Source organism: Ammospiza caudacuta, chromosome 21 (assembly GCF_027887145.1).
Source record: "Ammospiza caudacuta isolate bAmmCau1 chromosome 21, bAmmCau1.pri, whole genome shotgun sequence".
Taxonomy (NCBI): domain Eukaryota; kingdom Metazoa; phylum Chordata; class Aves; order Passeriformes; family Passerellidae; genus Ammospiza; species Ammospiza caudacuta.
The window spans coordinates 2,154,314-2,174,047 of NC_080613.1; the positions used below are offsets into that span (position 1 = coordinate 2,154,314).

General features: G+C 51.9%; 1 protein-coding gene across 3 annotated transcripts in view; it reads left to right on the plus strand.

The window, feature by feature from the left end:
- Window positions 1-1,128: 1,128 nt before the first annotated feature.
- KCNT1 (potassium sodium-activated channel subfamily T member 1) overlaps window positions 1,129-19,734 on the plus strand; it is a 63,688-nt gene continuing 45,082 nt past the window's right edge. For all 3 annotated transcript variants that reach the window (XM_058818189.1, XM_058818190.1, XM_058818191.1), the window contains exon 1: window positions 1,129-1,223. In XM_058818189.1, the coding sequence (XP_058674172.1) occupies window positions 1,129-1,223 (95 nt within the window). The remainder of the gene's footprint in view (window positions 1,224-19,734) is intronic.

Here is a 19,734-nt window from a genome sequence, read left to right on the forward strand (position 1 = left end):
ACTTTCTGAAAGAGCTTTCTGAGGACTGGCTGGGTTTCATCTGCTCCCTGTGTGTGGTGGCCACACGCAGCTGTCTGTGAGCCACCACCTTGGGTGTCTGCCAGGCACTGCCCATCCCTGATGGAGCCATGGGCATGCCAAGGGATGGGTGATGTGTCCTCCTGTCCAGGGGCATGCCAAGGGATGGGCAGTATGGGTGATGTATCCTCCTGGCCACAGGCATGCCAGGGTTGGGTGATGTGTCCTCCTGGCCATGGCCATGCCAAGGGTTGGGTGATGTGTCCTCCTGGCCACAGGCATGCCAAGGGTTGGGTGATGTGTCCTCCTGGCCATGGGCATGCCAAGGGGTGGGTGATGTATCCTCCTGGCCATGGCCATGCCAAGGGTTGGGTGATGTGTCCTCCTGGCCATGGCCATGCCAAGGGGTGGGTGATGTATCCTCCTGGCCATGGCCATGCCAAGGGGTGGGTGATGTATCCTCCTGGCCACGGCACTTGGCAGCTGGACAGGCGACTGACTCATCGGCCTCGGCGGTTTCCCATTTAATCCCGGGGCTGTTGGGATGATTTAAGTGCCAGCAGCCCGGAGAGGAGGTTGTGCTTGTGCTTCCAGCACGGCAGTGGAGCCATCGCCTCGCTGCCTCCCATCCCTACTTTTGGCGGCGGGGGGAGCCTGCGGGTGGATCTGGGCTCGGCTCTCGCTTATCTTGCGGGCAGTTTGGTTTCCTCCCGGCGCTCGGGCTCTTCCATTGGCTCCTCTTGCTCTCCGTCGCTCCGCCGCTCGCAGCCCATGTCCTGAGCCCGGCGCCGCTGTGCGGGGCGCTCCGGGGGACCCTGCCGGGCCCGGTGCCGAGCGGCGGAGCCCCGAGCCACCCATGCCCCCGGGAGGAGCGCTCTGCCGGGGGGGCGCCGCCTGCCCCGCAATGTAACCGGGGGTGCGGGGGGGCGCGGAGGAGGCGCCGGGGCGGGCGGGGGCGGGCAGGGCAGGGCAGGGCCCCCGCGCCCCCCCATTGTCGCCGTCCCCTCTGTGTGTCTCTCCCGCAGGCTCTCGTCGCCCGGCGGCTGCGGCGGCGGGGACGGCGGCGGGAGCCGCAAGAGCGGGGTCATCCTGGACATCGCCTCCCTGAAGATGACGGAGCTGGAGTCCGAGGTGCTGCCGCTGCCGCCCCGGTACCGCTTCCGCGATCTGCTGCTGGGGGACCAGTCCTTCCAGAGCGACGACAGGTTCGGGGCACGGCGCGGGGACAGCGAGCCGCCGGCGGGGACACACGGAGCTGGGGCTCTGCTGGGGAGGGGGGGCACACACGGGGTGGGGGACGCACACCTGGGATGGGGGGACACACCGGGGACAGCCGCGGGACACCGGAGGGGACGCACCGAGGACGCGGGCGCGGAGCTGTCCGCGGTGCTGCTCCCGCCCGCTGCGGAGCTCTCCGCGGTGCTGAGGGCAGCAGAGGCCGGGGATGGCCGGGGCTGCTCGGAGCTGCGGGCTCTGGGGTGTGCTGGAGCATCCAGCGGTGTGTGACACCGCCGGGTGTGCGGCTGGAGGCCGAGGCTCCGCGGGAACATCGGGGTGCCCCGGGGCTGGATGTGCTGGGAGCGCTGTGGGTGCACCGGGGGTGCTGTGGATGCCCTGGGAGTGTTGGAGATGCCCTGTAAGTTGTTGTGGATGCGATGGGCCAGCAGAGCTCTGTGGGCACCTTGCTCCATCCTGGAGCCCCACCAGGGGCTGGCAAGCAGGAGAAGGGACCGGTGTCTGGGGGAGGTGTGGGATAGTGAGGGGCTGCTGGAACTCCCTGTGGATTTATGTGGAATTTGGGCTGACGAGCATTTACTGAGGAGGGACGGCTCCTCCAGGCTGCCCTCGGAGGCTGTTTTGGCAGCAGGGTGACTCTGGAGAGCTGCTGGGGTTGTGGTGCTGCTCTCCCTTCCCTGGGATGACCACAGGAATGGCTTTTTGTGCTGAGCTCCTGCCTGGCTGGGATTGATCCCCAGGCTGAGTGAGCAACAGAGGGAATGCCGTGAGTGGCACGAGGATTCCACGGGCAGAGCAGTTCAATCGAGAGGAACAGGCACCTTCCCTTCAACTCTGCTCATACCATAAATACCGGTGCTAATGGGGAGCCAGAGTTTTATCTTTCCCCACCAATTAATTGCATGATGCAAACAAAGAGAGATGTAATTCTTGTTGGAGAAAACCTTTCAATTACTGGTTAGTCCTTGACTAGCTGCTGTGTGCCTGGTACACCTGCATCAAGGTTTTTTGTGCATTTCTCTTAAGAGATAATTTCTTTTTTTTATATGTACAAGTATCATAAAAAAAAGGAGTGAATTTGGCTTTGAGACTGTGAATGTGGGTTTTACAAATGTTCTCTATATGTGTTCCTAACTTTTATCGCTGCATAAAATTGGTCTGGCTCGAAAAGGAATCTGTGATCCTGGAGGTTTTAAAGCCCAGACTTCCTTAACAGACACTTAAACATTAATATAGTTTTATGACACGGAGTGAGAAGTTAACAGGAAATTCCTGCTGCAGAAAATGTCTGGCTTTCAGAATGGCTGTGATATGGCTCATTTGATCAAGTCTGAAGATTTAATAGTTTTCATATTTAAGTATTTGGAAGCATCTGAAGTATGAAGATGGCAATAGCAGATTGTGTTCTTTATGTATTTTTCTGGTTACACCCCTTAACCTTCATTTTCCTCTAAATTTGAGTCTTTCTGATTCAGCATCTCTCTTTAATTTTAATGTGGAGATGCTCTGGGTTGCTTTGTTAATTCATTAGCCCCATTTCTCCAGAATTCATTAGCATTGTTTCTCAAGATATCTGTTTCACTGGCTCTGTGCTGTTTCCTTGAGTTATTTGATTTCCCCTTCATCTGGAAAACACTGATAATTTCATTGTGTGGGGGCACGCAGATCTCTGAGCCCACATTTGCTGTTCACTGGAGTCCACTTGGCTTCCCTGGGAGCTGAGATGAGCTGTGGGCTTTGGGAAATGTTGCTGTCAGGCCTAAATTCCAGTCCAAGTCATTAATAACAGTGGGACCTTGCGGCTGAACCGAGCTTGCTGGAGTAATTATGACTAGTTCATTAGCCTGCTCCAAACCCACTGAATCAGGAGCTGATTTAGGAAGAAATAAAACGAGAAGCAGAAAGACTTTTTGGCTTTGATGTGCTGGTGGATGATAAGCACTCAGAGCTGTGCTTTGAAGGATTTTGTTGCAGCCCTGGCAGGGATGTGCTGAGGAAAATCCCCCCACAAACTCTGCAGGGGTAAAACAGAGCTCGTTGGGCTTGGAGATGTAACACTGAAGGAAAGCACCCATAATGCTGAATATCTCATTTATTTGTCAAAGGAGTGCTTAAAAATCAATGTCTGAAATATCTGATTGTGAACGTTACCCTGGGATGAGTGTGCTCCTGGAAGTGAGGAGGTTTCTGGGGTCAGCAAAGACTTGAAAGGATGAGAGGCCAAAGGGGAGCCTGGGTTTTGCTGCTTCTGGAGAGTTAAAACTGCTCCTGCAGGAGATGAATTAGTGCATCCTCATCACAGGGGATGCTGAAGAGACACCAGCCCTGGAATGAGGTAATGCTGGAGCTTGAGGAGATGAGAGCTCGTTGGAACAAGGAGATAATTAGAGAGCTGTGGTACAGCAGGGGGAGAGAGTGGGTCCAGATAACCTCTGAAACAGAAGGAACTAATCAGTGAGTTGATGTGGAATAGGTAAATTAGGCTGCTCCTAATTTACTTTTGTTTTTGGGATGTGAAAGCTGATCACAGTCGATCTGAGCAGGGCTTGCTCTTTGGCAGGTGGACTGATTGACAGGAGAATGAAATAACACTCTGAACAACCTGTGGTGGTGCAATAAATTGGCCAGGAAGCAAATAGGAAACGGCTGGCTGGGAAGGGAATGTGGGAGGAAAATGGATTTGTGAGGCAGAGAGAGAAGAGCCTAATGACAAGCAAATCTAGAGTTGTCAAGTCCAAGTGCTCCTTCCAGGATCATCTTACTATCTTCAGAGCTCACTGCCACGAAGGGTGGAAGGCTCTGGGCTCGGCTGTGTTTGAATTCTGGCCTTGACATTTCTGCCAGGCAGGGTTAGGTGTCATTCAGCATTCAGCTCTGAGTTCCCAGAGGCTACAAACAGCTCCCAGGGCAGGAATCCGACTGCTGGGGCCTGGGGGTGATTTCTGCCTTGGGCAGGGAAGGTTCTCTTTGGAGCCTTGCAGTTGCCTCTGTTGTCTGGCATTAGTCCTGCCCAGCTCACAATTCCCTTCCCGTTTGGAAGGTGCTGTCAATGCCAGCACTGGGAGAAAAATGGATTTGTTCTGCTGGCTCCTGGCAGTGCTGCCTTTCTTACCTCACTGATGTTTCGTGGCCACGAAAGCACCCGGAGCCTCTGCAAAGGCAGAGTTTGAGATGCTGAGCCTGTGACAAAGGGAAGGTGAGGAACTGGGGGCACAGAGGCCTGGCTGCCTTTTCACCTTCCTGGAGTGGGAATCCTCTGGGCATGGGAATGCTCTGTGCCAGGGAGATGTGAGAGCAAGGCCAGGGATGCTGGGGAAGGGAGCAGGAGCTGAGCACAACATCCCAGAGCCTGGGAGCTGTGGAAGAAGGGCCAGGGATGCTGGGGAAGGGAGCAGGAGCTGAGCACAACATCCCAGAGCCAGGCAGAGATGCTGAGGAGGGGATCAGGAGCCCAGCCCAGCATCCCCAGGGCCAGGGAGGTGTGAGAATAGGACCAGGGATGCTGGGGAATGGAGCAGGAACCCAGCCCAGCATCCCCAGGGCTGGGGCTGCCCAGGCTCCTGTTCTGAAGGGATGCTGCAAGTGCTGATTAAAGGCAGCTGAGAAAGCACATCTGCTGGGTGGGTAAATATTGTTTCACACCCCAAGCTGTGGCATCCCTTTGATGTTCGCTGTCCTGGCTGTGGCAGTTTTTGATCCTCCTGCTTTTCTCTTTTCTTGGACAGTGCTGACAGCTGGGTTGGGGCATGTGTAAAAAAAGCCCGTAAGTAAAATTAAACTGTGTCTCAGAAAAGTGTTCATTAGGAGCTTATTTGTTGCCTAATTTGAATAGTCTGAACACTTTCCAGAAAATCATCGTCAGAAGCCACAGTCCTATTTACAGGAGCGAGAAGTAATGGATGTCACTTTGATTAAGTGCATTTTTCTGAGGCTAATTATCAGCAAAAAAATCATTTTGATGGAGGAGAATGTTTGGAAAAGCTGCTTGTGCAGAAGAATTCAGCAACTTCTCTATAAAATTTTAACATCTCCTATTTCAAATCAAAGATATTTTGGATGTTGCATAACCAAGAAAAGAGGATTTTGACAATTCTTTTAAGTTTCTGCTTTCAGTTTTTTTTTTTAGAGCCTTACAACTTCTTTGTCTGTGATCTGACATCTGGTCTTTGTCTCTAATTTGTCACTAAGTGGTGGCTCTGACTCTTAGGTCAGATGATGCTTGCCATGAGCAAAGTGAAGTGCTGCAGTATCAGCCCTGGAGGATCTCATCCCTGCAGTTTTCATGCTAACATGCCCCAAGTGAGTTCCTCATCCAAATGCATCATTACATTAATGGAGCTGGGGAGTTTTGTGTTCCCCAGGCAGGTTCTGTGGCTGAGTCCTCACTTCATTGCTATTTGATTTAATGGGCAATTTTCCCCATTTTATTTGGAAGATGCAGATGCCAATTTGAAAATTCCAATTTGTATCCAGAAATTAGAGACATTTATTTCTCTGCTGGTGAGGTAATGGCCAATATTTTAAATCAGTGCACAGTCTGCTCAGGCTGTAGCCTCTGTGCCAGGGAAGGTTTGTACCTGGCATTAGGAAATTCAGCTCTGGTGCCTGTGTGCCCCAAAATTCCCCTGGGGGAGGCTCTTCATCCCCAGCAGTGTCACCCCTTGCTGGTAAAGCAGGATGGATATCACTGCTAATATCCCTTCCCTCAAAAATGGTGTTTAGAGCTATTCCCACATCCCTGGGTGCAGAATCTCTCAAGGGACAGCTCAGTGATGATGAGGTGCTGGGATCCCAGCTGTGAGTCCAGCAGAATTAAATTGCTTCTCCTTTGCTCCTTCCACCTGGCAAAGCAAATCCAAAGCAGTTACTAATTCGATTAGGCTGTTTAATTAATTAATTAATTAGATTAGCCTGTTTTCCTGAGTCAAGGCTTTGTCAGGGAAGTTTCTGTGTGACAGCACAAGCAGGAATTTCCCCCTGCCAGCCCTGCATGGTGTGGGCACCTCCTCACTTTTAAAAGGGGCAAAACCAACAGATGCTGCCAGTGGATCCCTGAGCCCAGCCCTAGGTGGGACACACCAGGATGAGGAGCACTGGAAGCCTGAGGCAGATTTATAAAATTGATTTGGGTTTTTATAAAATTGATTTGGGTTTTCTCGTGTTTGCAGATTTGTTTTTAATGGTAGCATTCTTAATTGAGGTTTGTTTCTCCAGTTGTTCTGAAAGGCTGCAGGGATGATTCCCAATGCTGTGTCTTAATTGCAGTGCTGCTTGGAGTTTTTAAATTGATGTTTCCTTGCAGCTATTGGTGTGCTCTTGTCTCTTCATCTTGAGGCAGGTACCTCTGGACATTGGCAGGAGTATTAGGAAAATTATGAAAGTAATCGAGCAAAGAAGAAACGCAGTTCTCTTGTAATTGTAACTATTATTTGATTTTATTTTAAGTAATGGCCATTGCTTTTTTTCCAGGGATATTGTTTTCACTGTCAGCAGTGGGCCCTGGCTTGCAATAAAAGCAAGTGCACGTAGCAGGCTGGTGGAATGAGCAGAGGTGTCCCTGGAGTGCTGCTGTGTATGGCTGTGCCCTGAGGAAAAGGAAGAACAACATTGATTTTCAGTTATTTAGTGCAATTTAACACTGTGGGCTCAAATTTCCGTCCCTCCCTGGGGTGGTTTTCTCTTCCCACTTATTTACTTTCCCTTTGGTTTCTTTTCTGTTTGTTGGGGGGATGGGTTTGAAAGAGAAAACAGCATTTCAAGGTACCTGAGTGAAGGGAGGAGCACGGGCAAGGGCTTGGTGGGGTGGGCATGTTCCTGGTGCTGAGCTCACTCATTTGGGCAAAATGAATTGTTTCACTCCCCTCAAGCAATTGTACAGACACACTGAAAGTCCTAACTGAGAGATTTCCTGGCAGGCAGAGTGCAGAGGGTGTGAGAGATGCTGGAGTCCTGGCTCCTGCTGTGGTAAATGGAGCAAAGCTCCTTCCATGGGGTATTGCCATGGCTCTGGAGCCTGATGGGGCATCTCTGGGGGCTGCTGGGGTGGCTTTGGGACATCTCCATGCCAGGGGAGCTCCTGTGCCCCCTCAGCCTGCAGGGAAAGTGAAAGTGTGACCGTGCTCACAGGGGTTTTCGGATTGGGGAAGAGACGAGGGTCTGACTCCATGTTTCAGAAGACTTGATTTATTATTTTATGATATATATTACATTTAAACTATACTAAAAGAATAGAAGAAAGGATTTCATCAGAAGGCTAGCAAGGAATAGAAAAAGAGAATGATAACAAAGGCTTGTGGCTTGGGCAGAGAGCCCAAGCCAGCTGGGCTGTGATTGACCATTAATTAGAAACAACCACACAAGGCCAATCACAGATGCACCTGTTGCATTCCACAGCAGCAGATAACCATTGTTTACATTTTGTTCCTGAGGCCTCTCAGCTTCTCAGGAGGAAAAATCCTAAAGAAAGGATTTTTCATAAAAGATGTCTGTGACAGGGAAGGGCAGGGTGTGAAACCTGGGCAGGGATCTCCCATGGTCTCCAGCACAGGGATGTGCACACACCAGGCTGCTGTTTGCCAGCACAGCCAGGCCCTGTGCCTGCAGGAATCCCCAGGAGGGCTCTGCAGCTTCAGGTGAGGCTGGGAGGTCGGGCTGAGCCCAAAGCTGTCACTGCTGCTGTAGCGACAGCACAACTTGGCAGCTGTAGCTGTAATTGCAGAGAATGCATTAAATTTTACTGCTGTGTTTTCCCACCACCTTCTCTCATCGCAGTTGCATCTTTGTTCCCAAGGGGAATAATTTATTGCTGCTCTGAAGGTGTTGCTCACTGCTTCTCCTGTGCACAGCCTGTTCAGTGCCTGGCAGCTCAGGCATTCCCCTCTTGGGCGACACAGAAGTTCCTGTCCCTCTGTCCCAGCCCTGTCCCCAGCCCTGCTCAGGTGTGAACTGCTGTCCCTCAGACCCTTGTGTGGCTGTGAGATCACCAGCAGAGTGAATAACTTGGTTGATAAATGCTGCTGTGCATGCTCCTGTGAGGCATCTCACTCATTTTACTGTGGTCTGTGCAGCAGAGGGGCTCAGACAGGAATCAAAGGCTGGAATTTGAATCCAAACCTCTCTGCTGGTGAGAAGTGCCACCAACAGACAGGAGCAGTCCTTTCCTATTCCAGCCCTGCTTGCTGAGAGGTGAGAGCAGGCTGCCCGTGGAGCCCTGCAGCGAGCACAGCTTTCCCTGCCATGCTGCATTTGCCTCTGCTCCGCTGGCACCAGCCTGAGCCAGAGCAGAGGTGGAGGTGTTCATGTGCAAATTAAACCCCTCCTCCTGCTCCTGGCTCCAAGCTCAGCGTGGCTCACACGGGCTCTGTGCAGGGCTCTGCCAGCTGCTCTCAGCTTCCCACCAAGGCTTGGCAGTGCAGCCTCCCAGCCCCCAAATCTGGAGATTGCCTCTATTATCAGTCCATTAATTTGCTGCATTGCTGCAATTAAAAAAAAAATTATCTTTCAGAGAGTTCAGAGTTTAGATTCTGCTGCTCCATCACGCTTTGTATCAATTAACAGCATTGAATTTCATCGGCTCCGTGACCTCATTTCCTCTCTTTGTGGAGCTTTTTGTTGCCATTTTAGCAAATTTCTGGCTGCTGTTTTCCTGCAGGGAGAGGATCAAAGTGCAGCCTGCTGGAGCAGGCAGGTCCCTGTGGTGCCAGCCTGACTCTGCTCTCTGTTCTGTCCCCACAACCTCATTGATGTTTTGAGATCTCCCCTGCACAGCCAGAGGGCTGGAAGGAGGATTTCAGGGTTGCAGATCCCCTGGCAGGTCCAGCATTTCCCCTTTAATTATTCTAGGTGATAAATAATTGATAATGAAGAAGTTTGTGGTGATAGAGTTGGGATGCAAGGCCTTGGTGAGACAGGAATGCCATGGGTGTCAGCACACTGCCAGCAGATTAGAGGGATGTTTTCCAATGTTCAATGTTTTCCAATGTTCAACGTTTTCCAAACTTCTCAAACTCAGAAAACTTGTCCTTTAAAGCAAGTAGTGGGTGAAGCAGTGCTTGGAAGCATTTTCAGAGTTATTTTCTGTCCTAAAGCTCCCCCAGCCATGTGGTGCAGGGGCAGACGTGCCCTGCCAGGGCCATCCGTGTTCCTGGAGGAGCTCCAGGAGCTCAGAGCTGCCTTTGCCTCCTTGGGCTGCACTGGGGCCACAATTGCTTGGTCTTGCTTCTGCCTTGCTCCAGACACACCATCTGCTCCTGTCCCTTCAGGAGACAGCCTGGAGCTGTTTGCTGGCCAAAGAAATGGTGATTTGTGAGAGGAAGGTGGGAGCAGAGTTTGTGGATGGGCGCAACACCTCGGGGTTGGGACACCTCCAGAACCATCCCTCTGTGGTCAGTGCCAGCGTGCTGGGTGCCAGCCCTCAGTGTGGGGATGAAGGTTTCTGCAGGCAGATGTGTTTTCTGCTCTGGTGTTTCCCCTGTGCCTTTCCTGTGATGTTTTCTCCCATGGAACACACGATGGTTTTTGCCGTTTCTCTGCCGTCTCACTGCGCAGGGGCCCTCTGGAGGCCAGCGCTCACATCACTGCCATCCAACTCCGCAAACCCAGGGAAAATGGCATTTTCTTGTTCTCTCCAGGATTCTCTGTCATCACCTGTCTTTGAGCTTTTGGTTGTAGCTTTACATCAAGCTGGCTGCTGTGGGGTGTTTGTCCCTGAGGTGCTGGGTACGCTGTCTGTGGGGTCTAGGGGAGTGAGCAGTGGGTCTGTCCTTGTCTCCCATCTGTGCAGCCACTCACAGCCACTCTGCCAGGGCTGGAAATTGGAATCCTTCACCCAGGGAGGGTCCTAAGGGATGTGCTGCCATCCTCCTCCCTGCACATCCCAAACACTCGGAGTTAAACATGGATCTGCAGGTTCCATGGTTCCCTCAGACCTGGTCCTGCTCTGCAGAGGGCTGTGGCGAGTTCCTCTCTCCAGGATGGGCTTTGTCCCTCTCCTGCACTGCTGGGGATGGGCACAGCTGCTGTGTGCCCTCAGCCTCTGCTTCAAAACAGCAAGATTCTCAAAAAAGCTTCACTTTGAGGTGAAGCCAACCCAAGCCCACCCTCTGTGAGTGCGTGACCATGACTGGGATCTGCAGGGGTTTGTGTGTGGATTTCTTTGGGTGGTGATCCCCTACTCTGCACTCTGCTGCCTGTGGCTCCCAGGGGAGATTCCCCACTCACTCCCATTCCCATCAGGCAGATGTTTTCCCATCTCATTCCCATTCCTGTTGGGCTGGTGTTTCCCCAGCTTGTTCCCATTCCCATTCCTGGACTGTCAGGCTGGTGTTTCCCCAGCTCATTCCCGTTCTTGTTCCCATTCCCAGACCTGTTGGGTTGGTGTTTCTCCAGCTCACTCCCATTCCCGTCAGGCTGGTATTTCCCCATTCCCATTCCCAGGCCATTGGGTTGGTGTTTCCCCAGCTCATTCCCATTCCTGTTCCTGGACTGTTGGGCTGTTTTTTCCCCAGCTCATTCCAATTCCTATTCCCGTTCCCATCAGGCTGGTGTTTCTCCAGCTCATTCCCATTCTCGTTTCCATTCCCATTCCTGTCAGGTTGGTGTTTCCCCAGCTCATTCCCAGACCATCATGCTGGTGTTCCCCCAGCTCATTCCCATTCCTGTTCCCCAGCTCGTTCATGTTCCCATTTCCATTCCCATTCCTGGACCGTTGGGCTGGTGTTTCCCTGTTCCCATTCCCGTCAGGCTGGTGTTTTCCCATTCCTGTTCCCATTCCCATTCCCATCAGGCTGGTGTCTCCCCATTCCCGTTCCCATTCCTGTTCCCATCAGGCTGGTGTTTCCCCATTCCCATTCCCGTTTCCATTCCCATTCCCGTTCCCATCAGGCTGGTGTTTCCCCATTCCCATTCCCGTTCCCATCAGGCTGGTGTTTCCCCATTCCCGTTCCCATCAGGCTGGTGTTTCCCCATTCCCGTTCCCATTCCTGTTCTCATCGGGCTGGTGTTTCCCCATTCCCGTTCCCATTTCCATTCCTGTTCCCATCAGGCTGGTGTTTCCCCATTCCTGTTCCCATTCCCGTTCCCATCAGGCTGGTGTTTCCCATTCCTGTTCCCATTTCCATTCCCATTCCTGTTCCCAACGGCTGGTGTTTCCCCATTCCCGTTCCCATTCCCATTCCTGTTCCCATCAGGCTGGTGTTTCCCCATTCCTGTTCCCATTCCCGTTCCCATCAGGCTGGTGTTTCCCATTCCTGTTCCCATTTCCATTCCCATTCCTGTTCCCAACAGGCTGGTGTTTCCCCATTCCCGTTCCCATTCCCATTCCTGTTCCCAACAGGCTGGTGTTTCCCCATTCCTGTTCCCATTCCTGTTCCCATCAGGCTGGTGTTTCCCCATCCCGGAGCAGCGGGGAAGCTGCGGGAGCCCCGGGGAGGCTGCGGGAATCTGCGGCTGTGTTTGGATCCGGCGGCTCTGCCGCGCTTCCTGCAGCCCACGCAGCCTCCAGAGCAGCCGAGCGCGGCTCTGCAAATTTAGCATCTCCCTCCAGGCGGGGAGCTCTCCTCTCTGGGTTGTGGGCAGAGCCACGGAGCTGCTGTGCGTGCCTCATTCCCCGTGTGTCACTGTCAGCAAAGTCATCTCTTTCCTGGAGCTTTGCTGCAAAGAGTTTCTGGCTGCAGAAATGGACTTTGCAAAAGCCCCACAAGCTGCTCCAGCCCTGTGGCTCCAGGAGTTCAGGAGCAGCTGCAGCTTGGTGGCTCCATGCAGGTCCGTGTGTCACCTCCCTGGTGGCTCCATGTGTCACCTCCCCGGTGGCTTCATGCAGGTACGTGTGTCACCTCCCTGGTGGCAGCAGCTGTCAGGGAAAAGGTCTCCTCTGTCTAGGAGAGAGCAATGTTTCTGGGGAGCAGGTGGTGAAGATGTTCAGCAAATGTCAGCTTGAGACCTTGCCATCCTGTGGGCAGGAGTGACACTGCTGAGAAGTGTGTTATCCTGTCAGAAAGCAGCAAAAAAAAAAAAAAAAAAAAAAAAAAAAAAAAAAAAATTCCCCCGCGGAAATGTTTACGAGCGAGGCAGGGCTTTGCCAAAAGTGGGCGTTTTTCCAGCACGGAGCCTCGGGAGCGTGAGCTCCTGGAGCAGTGGGAATCCTGCTCCAGCTCACACCACTCTGTGTGCCTGAGCCACTGTGCCCTGGTCTGAACCCTCAATCACTGCCCTGAGCTGTTTAATTTGACACTGCCCTTTTCATTGATGCACCTTGTTGGTTTGTAGCTGAGCAAAAAGCAGTTTAAACAGGAAAGGGTGTTGCAGATGGGTACTAAATACAGCTTTTCAGAGCTAAACACTGCCCCAAACTCCTTTCAGACAAACCTGCTGGTGGTGGCATTGCAGAGACCCAGACAAACTCATTTGCCCCATGTCCAGCACCAGTGTAGGAAGTGCATAATTGCATCTGGGCTGAGCTGAGCGCTCCATATGGGAGTATTGTTTGAAAATTTTCTCATTTAATGAAATGGGTGGTAATTGGCTCTTAGAAGAGAGTTTAATTGGAATAATTGGCATGGACACTCGTGTTAATTTAGTTTGGTGTTTCTAATGTGCAGTCACGGTGTTTGCTCAAGAACAGAAGTGGGGATTAGGTGCTGCCCATATTTCTCAGCAAGAAGTTGCAGCTGGGCTCTGGGAAGGCATTTACTGGAGGGAGCTGTTCAGTTACTGTTCCTGAAGTTGGATTTTGGAGATGGATTTGCTTCATTACAGTCTGATGCAATCACACCCACGCTGCTGAGAGTCGAGGCCTCCTCTGACGCTCAGTTCCCACTTCTGATGATTTGGGATTGGACTTTCTGCTCTCCTGGAGCAGCTCCAGCTCCTTGGCACAGGGATGCTCCTGTCCTGAGGTGCTCACACACACACACACGTGTGCAGGAATGTGCTCACTCATGAGCCAGCACACCAGGAAGGGGAAATTCATGTTCCCTACCCAGCCTGTCATCCCTGCTTCTCTCAAGCCTCTCAAGAGCCATCAGTTCCAGGTCAGTAAATCAGCACCATGAGGTTTTACTGTGAGGAAGAAGATTTTAGTCTCTTTCCAGCGTGGAGATGTCTCAAGCTGTCATCTCATGGCTGCTGTTCAGGGACTGCCATGAGCTGGAGGCTCTGCTGCAGGAGCTGCTGCTCCATGGGGTCACTCAGAGTGTGAGATGGTGACACAAAAGCCATTACAGCTCCTCAGCCTCTTCCAGAGCTGTAGTTTAACAGTTTTTTTCCTTTTCATCTTCCTCCAAAATGCTTTTAAAGCTCGGCTTTGTCACTTTGTTTGGACTCTTCCCACACAGTAACTGCACTTAGAACTGCCCAGTGCTGATGGAGAGATTTATTGCCAGCAGCTATTGTGTGAAAATTGAGAGGAAAAACAATTTTCTGGGCAGCTCTTGTTAGGCCTCTAATGGGAAATATTTCTTTGGCGCTAAGAACTTGTAAATGGTTTTAGTGGTGGATGCTGTGCTCCGTGCCTCAGCAATGTTCTGCCTTCCAGGGTTCAGCAGCACAAATGTCTCTGCTTGCAGACCTGTGCCAACCTCACTGCGCATGCACGAGGGATGAACTCCTTCCCAAAGGGGAGGATTAAAAAAAAAAAAAAACCCAAAAAACTCTGACAAACAGCAAAGCTTGGACCTCAGAGCCCAGGGAGTGAGTGAGGGTTGGATGCCAGCAGGAGGCAGAGAGGGGATGTTCCTGTCTGCAACAGGGATTGTGAGGCTGAGATCAGGGGCTGGGTGAGTCTGTGCCCTTTCCCAGTGCTGTGTCTGGGTGTGCTGCTGGAATTTCTGTTCCCTTCCAAAGGAGGAGGATTTACAGCGAGTGCTGCTGTTCCAGCACAGGTTAGTGCTCCCCTGTGCTCACCTCAGGATCCTCTTTGGGGCCTCATGGCTGCTTTTCCTGAGAAACTTTGCAGAGCTGGAACAATTACCCAAACTTTTAAGGCCTTTTTTCCCCTCTGAGCTTTTTATGCTCCATTTCCCACAGGCAGATTTTAGGGAGAGAAAGGAGTACAGCTTGAACATGCTGGTGAAGATATTAATCATGATATAATTCAATTTTAATTCCATTAGACACTTTTAGTGATCAGGGAGTTTCTCACTTGCTTTAATCGACTCTTTTCCAGATGATGAAGCTGCAAGCTCTGGCACTTGTTATAAATGTCTGTTTATTAAACCATCTTTCCTCCTAAACCCCTCTGCCTGGCCAGGATGGATACAAATGGAGAGGATGATGTTTGCAGTTCAGTCTTTAAGGAGATACTGTGTCAAAAATTGCAGCTTTCTCTCTTTCATTTTTGTGTCTTTATGTGAGAGATGAGAGCAGGCCAAGGCTTTTTTTTTTTTTGCTGTTCTTTTTACTGTAAATGTTGGAGGCAGCCAAGATCTGTGAAACAGCATTTGCTGTCACACCAGCTCCTGGAGTGGATGTTCCCTTTCCAACAGAGGATTTGGTGTCATGGCACTTGGACCAAAAGCTGATGGACAGATAAGGGCAGTGCTGGTGGATAATTTAAAATTATCCACCACCTTTTGTGGCTTTAGTTCACCTTTGGCTCCTGCCCAAGGCAGCTCTGACATGTGTGAGGCAGCTCTGGGGGCAATTTCAGGGCTTTTTGTGCAAAACTTCAAAACAGGGACACAGTTCACACATCCTTGCCTTTTCCTTTTTATGCCTTGGGGCTGACTCCTGCTTTTGGCTGGATGTGGAAAGAGAGATGGTTTTTGTCACCTCCAGGACAGCACCTGTGTGACTTGGGCATTGCACTCACCTGGCTGCAGGTGAGACTCTGAGCATTTCACCTGGCTGCAGGTGACTTTTGGAGCCCATCCCCTGGCTGCAGGGGCTCCTGGCTCACAGCAGAACCCCCAGCTACAGCAGGATGTTGATGGGTAAGCAAATCTTTCCTCATTGAAGTTAAAATAAGAAATGTTCTTGGAGATCAATGGTCTGGCACAGCCCCCTGTTCTCGTGCTGCCCACACAGCCTGATGAGGCTGTCACAGACTCCATGGAGTTCATGCCTCATTTCTGCAGCACACTGTGAATTCCTCTTTAGGGGGACTTGCCATTTTCTCTGTCTTATATAATGCATCACAAAAAGAATGCTGAGAGAAATGAAAAAGTGTCTGGGAAATGGTACCTGGCATCATCCAGCGACCCCGGGGAGGGAAGAAAATGTCATTATCATGAGACATAATTGGCAGTGCTGATGGAGAGCCCCAAAGCCAAAATTTCTTCTTTGAATGCCAATCAATTTTTCTTGGATTTTTTTAGAAGCTTTATGGAAGTTTTTAGATGCCAGAATTCTCCACGTTTTTCATCAGAAAACCTCAGCACCATTTAATAGGCACACACTGCTCTGCATCGTGGTGCAATTCCAATACTTTGAAAGTATTTGGGTGCTGCTCTGCACCTTCTGAGCTCCTCCTGGAGGGGTTTGGGTGCTGCCCTGAACCTCCCCAGCTCCTGAGCTCCTCCCTGCCAGGTTTGGGTGCTGCCCTGCATCTCCCCAGCAACTCCCAGTGAGGTTTGGGTGCTGCTCTACATCTCCTGAGCTCCTCCCAGCTGGGGTTTGGGTGCTGTCCTGCCGCCTCTGCTCCTCCCAGTGAGGTTTGGGTGCTGCCCTGTCACCTCCTCAGCTCCTCCCAGCTCACCCAATCCTCACTTCACTCACTCCCTGGGCTCTAAGGTCCAAGCTTTGCTCTTTGTCTGGGTTTGGGTGCTGCCCTGCTCCTCCTGAGCTCCTCCTGGCTGAGTTTGGTTGCTGCCCAGCTCCTCCCAGAGTGGCTTGGGTGCTGCCCTGCATCTCCCCATCTCATCCTGGCTGGGTTTGGGTGCTGCCCTGCATGTCCCCATCTCCTCCCAGCCACGTTTGGGTGCTGCCCTGCTCCTCCCCAGCCCATCGCTGCCTCCCTCCCCGCCCTGCTCCTCTCGGGGCTCACTCAGCGCTGCCCAGCCCTGCCTGGAGCTCCCGGTGCTGCTCCCTCTGAAGCTCGGGAACAGAGAGTGACCCCGTTCTGTACTCACCTGGAAAAGTGGCTTGGCCGTGCCTCATTACTGTGCTCTGCCTGCAGACGTCTCATGCTTCCCTTGCAGATGTATATTTAGATTTTACCCGAGGGCTTTTGATTTCCTCGCTGGCTTGAGCAGCTGCGACAGGTACCCACTCACCTTCCCTTATTTCCTCCGGCCATTTTAACGTGCCACCGGCTTTGGGAAGGAGCAGGAGGGGATTGGGAGTCACTGAAACGCTTCAGGGTCTCACTGCTCTGCTTGTGAGCCTGCCAAATGCACCCAGGAGGGGCAGCAGTGGCTTTGTGGGGAGGTTTGCTCAGCAGCTGCTCGGGCGTGCTCCATTTCCCCTTCTCCCTGCCGAGCATCCTGAGCTGCCACGCTGGGTTTGCAGCTCTCCTGTGTCGCTGATGAGCCACACTCAGAGAGGTAAAAACGGCTTTGCAAAGGCTGCAGTGATGACAGTTCTGGGATTCAGCAGTTACATAAGGGATGCTCCAGCTCAGGGCAAGGGGAGCTGCCCTCTCTGCTCCCCCAGCCAAAAAGGGGCTCAGTTTGGGGATCCCCCCCATCCAGCCAAAAAGAGGGGCTCACTTTGGGAATCCCTCCAGCCAAAAAGAGGGGCTCAGTTTGGGAATCCCCTCCAGCCAAGAAGTGGGACTCACTTTGGGAATACCCCCCATCCAGCCCAAAAAGGAGCTCAGTTTGGGAATCTCCTCCAGCCAAAAAGAGGGGCTCACTTTGTGAATGCTCCCCATCCATCTGCAGCCAGCAGGGCACAGCTGAGCAGCCTCTTGGCTCTGAGATTTTGGGGCACTGCTCCTGTTACTGGGCACTTTCTGGAGCCCTGGGTGCTCTCCTCTAAACCCTAACATTTGGATGTTGTTAATATTTGGGATGTTAATGCAGAGTACACTGGCAAGAGGAGAGAAATCAAAGGCTCTTCTGGTACCAGCCCGTCCCCCTCTGGGCTCACAGCCTGCTGCAAGCTCTGGATGTGTTTTCTTACTTTACATAATTTTTCCATCTCTCTCCATCAGCCCAGCTCTTCAAAGGCTTCCTTCTGTTTCCAGCTCTCTTGCAGCTGCTAAATGCACTCTCATCAATGCTTTCCAAGCTGTTCCTCCTTCCTCAAAATCCATTGCTCCAGTTTATTGCAGAACTCTCCCAAACTCTGCTGAGGAGCTGCTGGGTGATGCAGGAGCTGCTGGTTCAGCTGCCAGGGCTAAATGGGGAAAGTGAGGGAATAAAACACAGGCAATGAATTCTGCCTGAGCCATGCAAATCCTTCTGGGGTCCTGTGACCATGTTCACAGGGGTCTGAGGATGAGGGAGAGATGAGGATCTGACTCCATCTTTCAGAAGGCTGATTTATTATTTTATGATAATATATTATATTATATTAAAACTATACTAAAAGAATAGAAGAAAGGACTTTATCAGAAGGCTAGCTAGGAATAGAAAAAGAAGGAATGATAACAAAGGCTTGTGGCTCAGACAGAGAGTCCAAGCTAACTGGGTTGTGATTGGCCATTAATTAGAAACAAGCACATGAGACCAATCCCAGATGCACCTGTTGCATTCCACAGCAGCAGATAACCATTGTTTACATTTTGTTCCTGAAGCTTCTCAGGAGAAAAAATCCTAAAGAAAGGATTTTTCATAAAAGATGTCTGCGACAGTGGCCCCACTTGGCCAAAGGTTTCTGTGAGTGTGCGATGCTGTCAGTGAATATCGATGTTCCCCCACTCCAGGCTGGGTTTGTTTGCTTTGCCAGGATGCCAAGGACCCCAGAGGTGCAGAGGGGATGGAGCAGCCCCCCAGACCCACCGTGGTGGGAGCTGATCCCACAGAGATGCCTGGAGGTGAGTCCCTCCAAAGGCTGGGCTGGCACTCCGGAATGCAGAGAGGGAATTTGGGGTTTTGGCAGCAGCACTCAGCCCAAGCGCTGCCCCAGCCAGAGGCTGTGATGACAGAAATCCCTGCAGTTTGTCAACTTCTCCTGAAATGCTTTTAATGACAGTTTAATAATAACACTCAGTGCTGGGTACAGAGCTCCTCACCCCTGGAGGTGCAGGGCTGTGTGAGAAGGGTAAGGACCATTATCCCCCCTGTGAGCAGGGGGAATAGCTGCTTTTATTTGTCAGCCTCATTAGAACAAGTGCAATTAATCAACTTTTCATATGAATGGCGTTGCTTTTTAAGGACAAATGTCGGAAAGGAGTCCTGGAGGGCTCCAAGTGGTGCAGATCCATCTGACGGCTTCTCAGGGAACTCTCAGAGCCTGTGGTGAGAGGCATTAACCCTGCCAAGGCGCAGGGAGGAGGGGACAGAAAGGCAAAGCGGGTCACAGGGTGGGTTTGCTGTGCCCTGGCTCCTGATGGGTGGGTGTTTCTGACCCTGGTGGGTGTTATTCCCCCTGCCCTTCCCCTCTCCAGATGCTCAAAGCCCCATTGTTTGGGAATATTGTCCCAGCTCCTGAGTGTCCTCTGATCCTTGGTGCTCTCTGTGTAGTGCATGGAAAAATTCCATTGAAATTACTACTTTAATCATGGATTAGTTTTTTAGTGGGAGGACTCAAAGAAGCCATAACCCCTTCCTGTGAAGTCACTGAATTTTGGGCATTTTTCAACTCTGCTCTTCATTTCCCTGGTGCCTCCTGGCCCTCTGCAGCCTGCAGGGAACCCAGGCAGGTGAAGGTTTGTTTTGGCTGTGACAGTAATGGGCAGTGAGTGACCAAGGCCTGTGAGTGCAGCTGGGAGAGTCCCTGAGATGCTTTCAGTGCTGCCCTGCTGCTCACAGCCCATTACTGCATGGATTCACCTCAGAGAAAGCCAAAATCCCGGGAAATCCTCCCATTGCCTTTGGCACTGAGCTGCAGGGAGTGGGGAAGGCAGGAACCATCACCCTGGGCACAGGAGATCAAGACAGGATTTGTGTGCAAGTGCTTTGAATTGCAAAGTGTGGCTGGCCCTGCGCTGCTCCAGCAGCACCTGCCCCACAGATCCATGTTTCTCCCATGGGATCAGCCCCAGCTCACCTGGATGCCCCACAGATCCGTGTCTGTCCCATGGGATCAGCCCCAGCTCACCTGGATCACCACAGATCCATGTTTCTCCCATGGGATCAGCCCCAGCTCACCTGGATCACCACAGATCCGTGTCTGTCCCATGGGATCAGCCCCAGCTCACCTGGATGCCCCACAGATCCATGTTTCTCCCATGGGATCAGCCCCAGCTCACCTGGATCACCACAGATCCATGTTTCTCCCATGGGATCAGCCCCAGCTCACCTGGATGCCCCTCCTGGCACTGGCAGGTAGGATTCCCCCTCCACCCCGGCTTTCTGCAGCCTCTCAGGAGGGATTTGATCCTCTTTGAATTTTAAATTTCATCTTTGGCAGAGCCCTGCTGGCTCTCCCAGCTGTGCT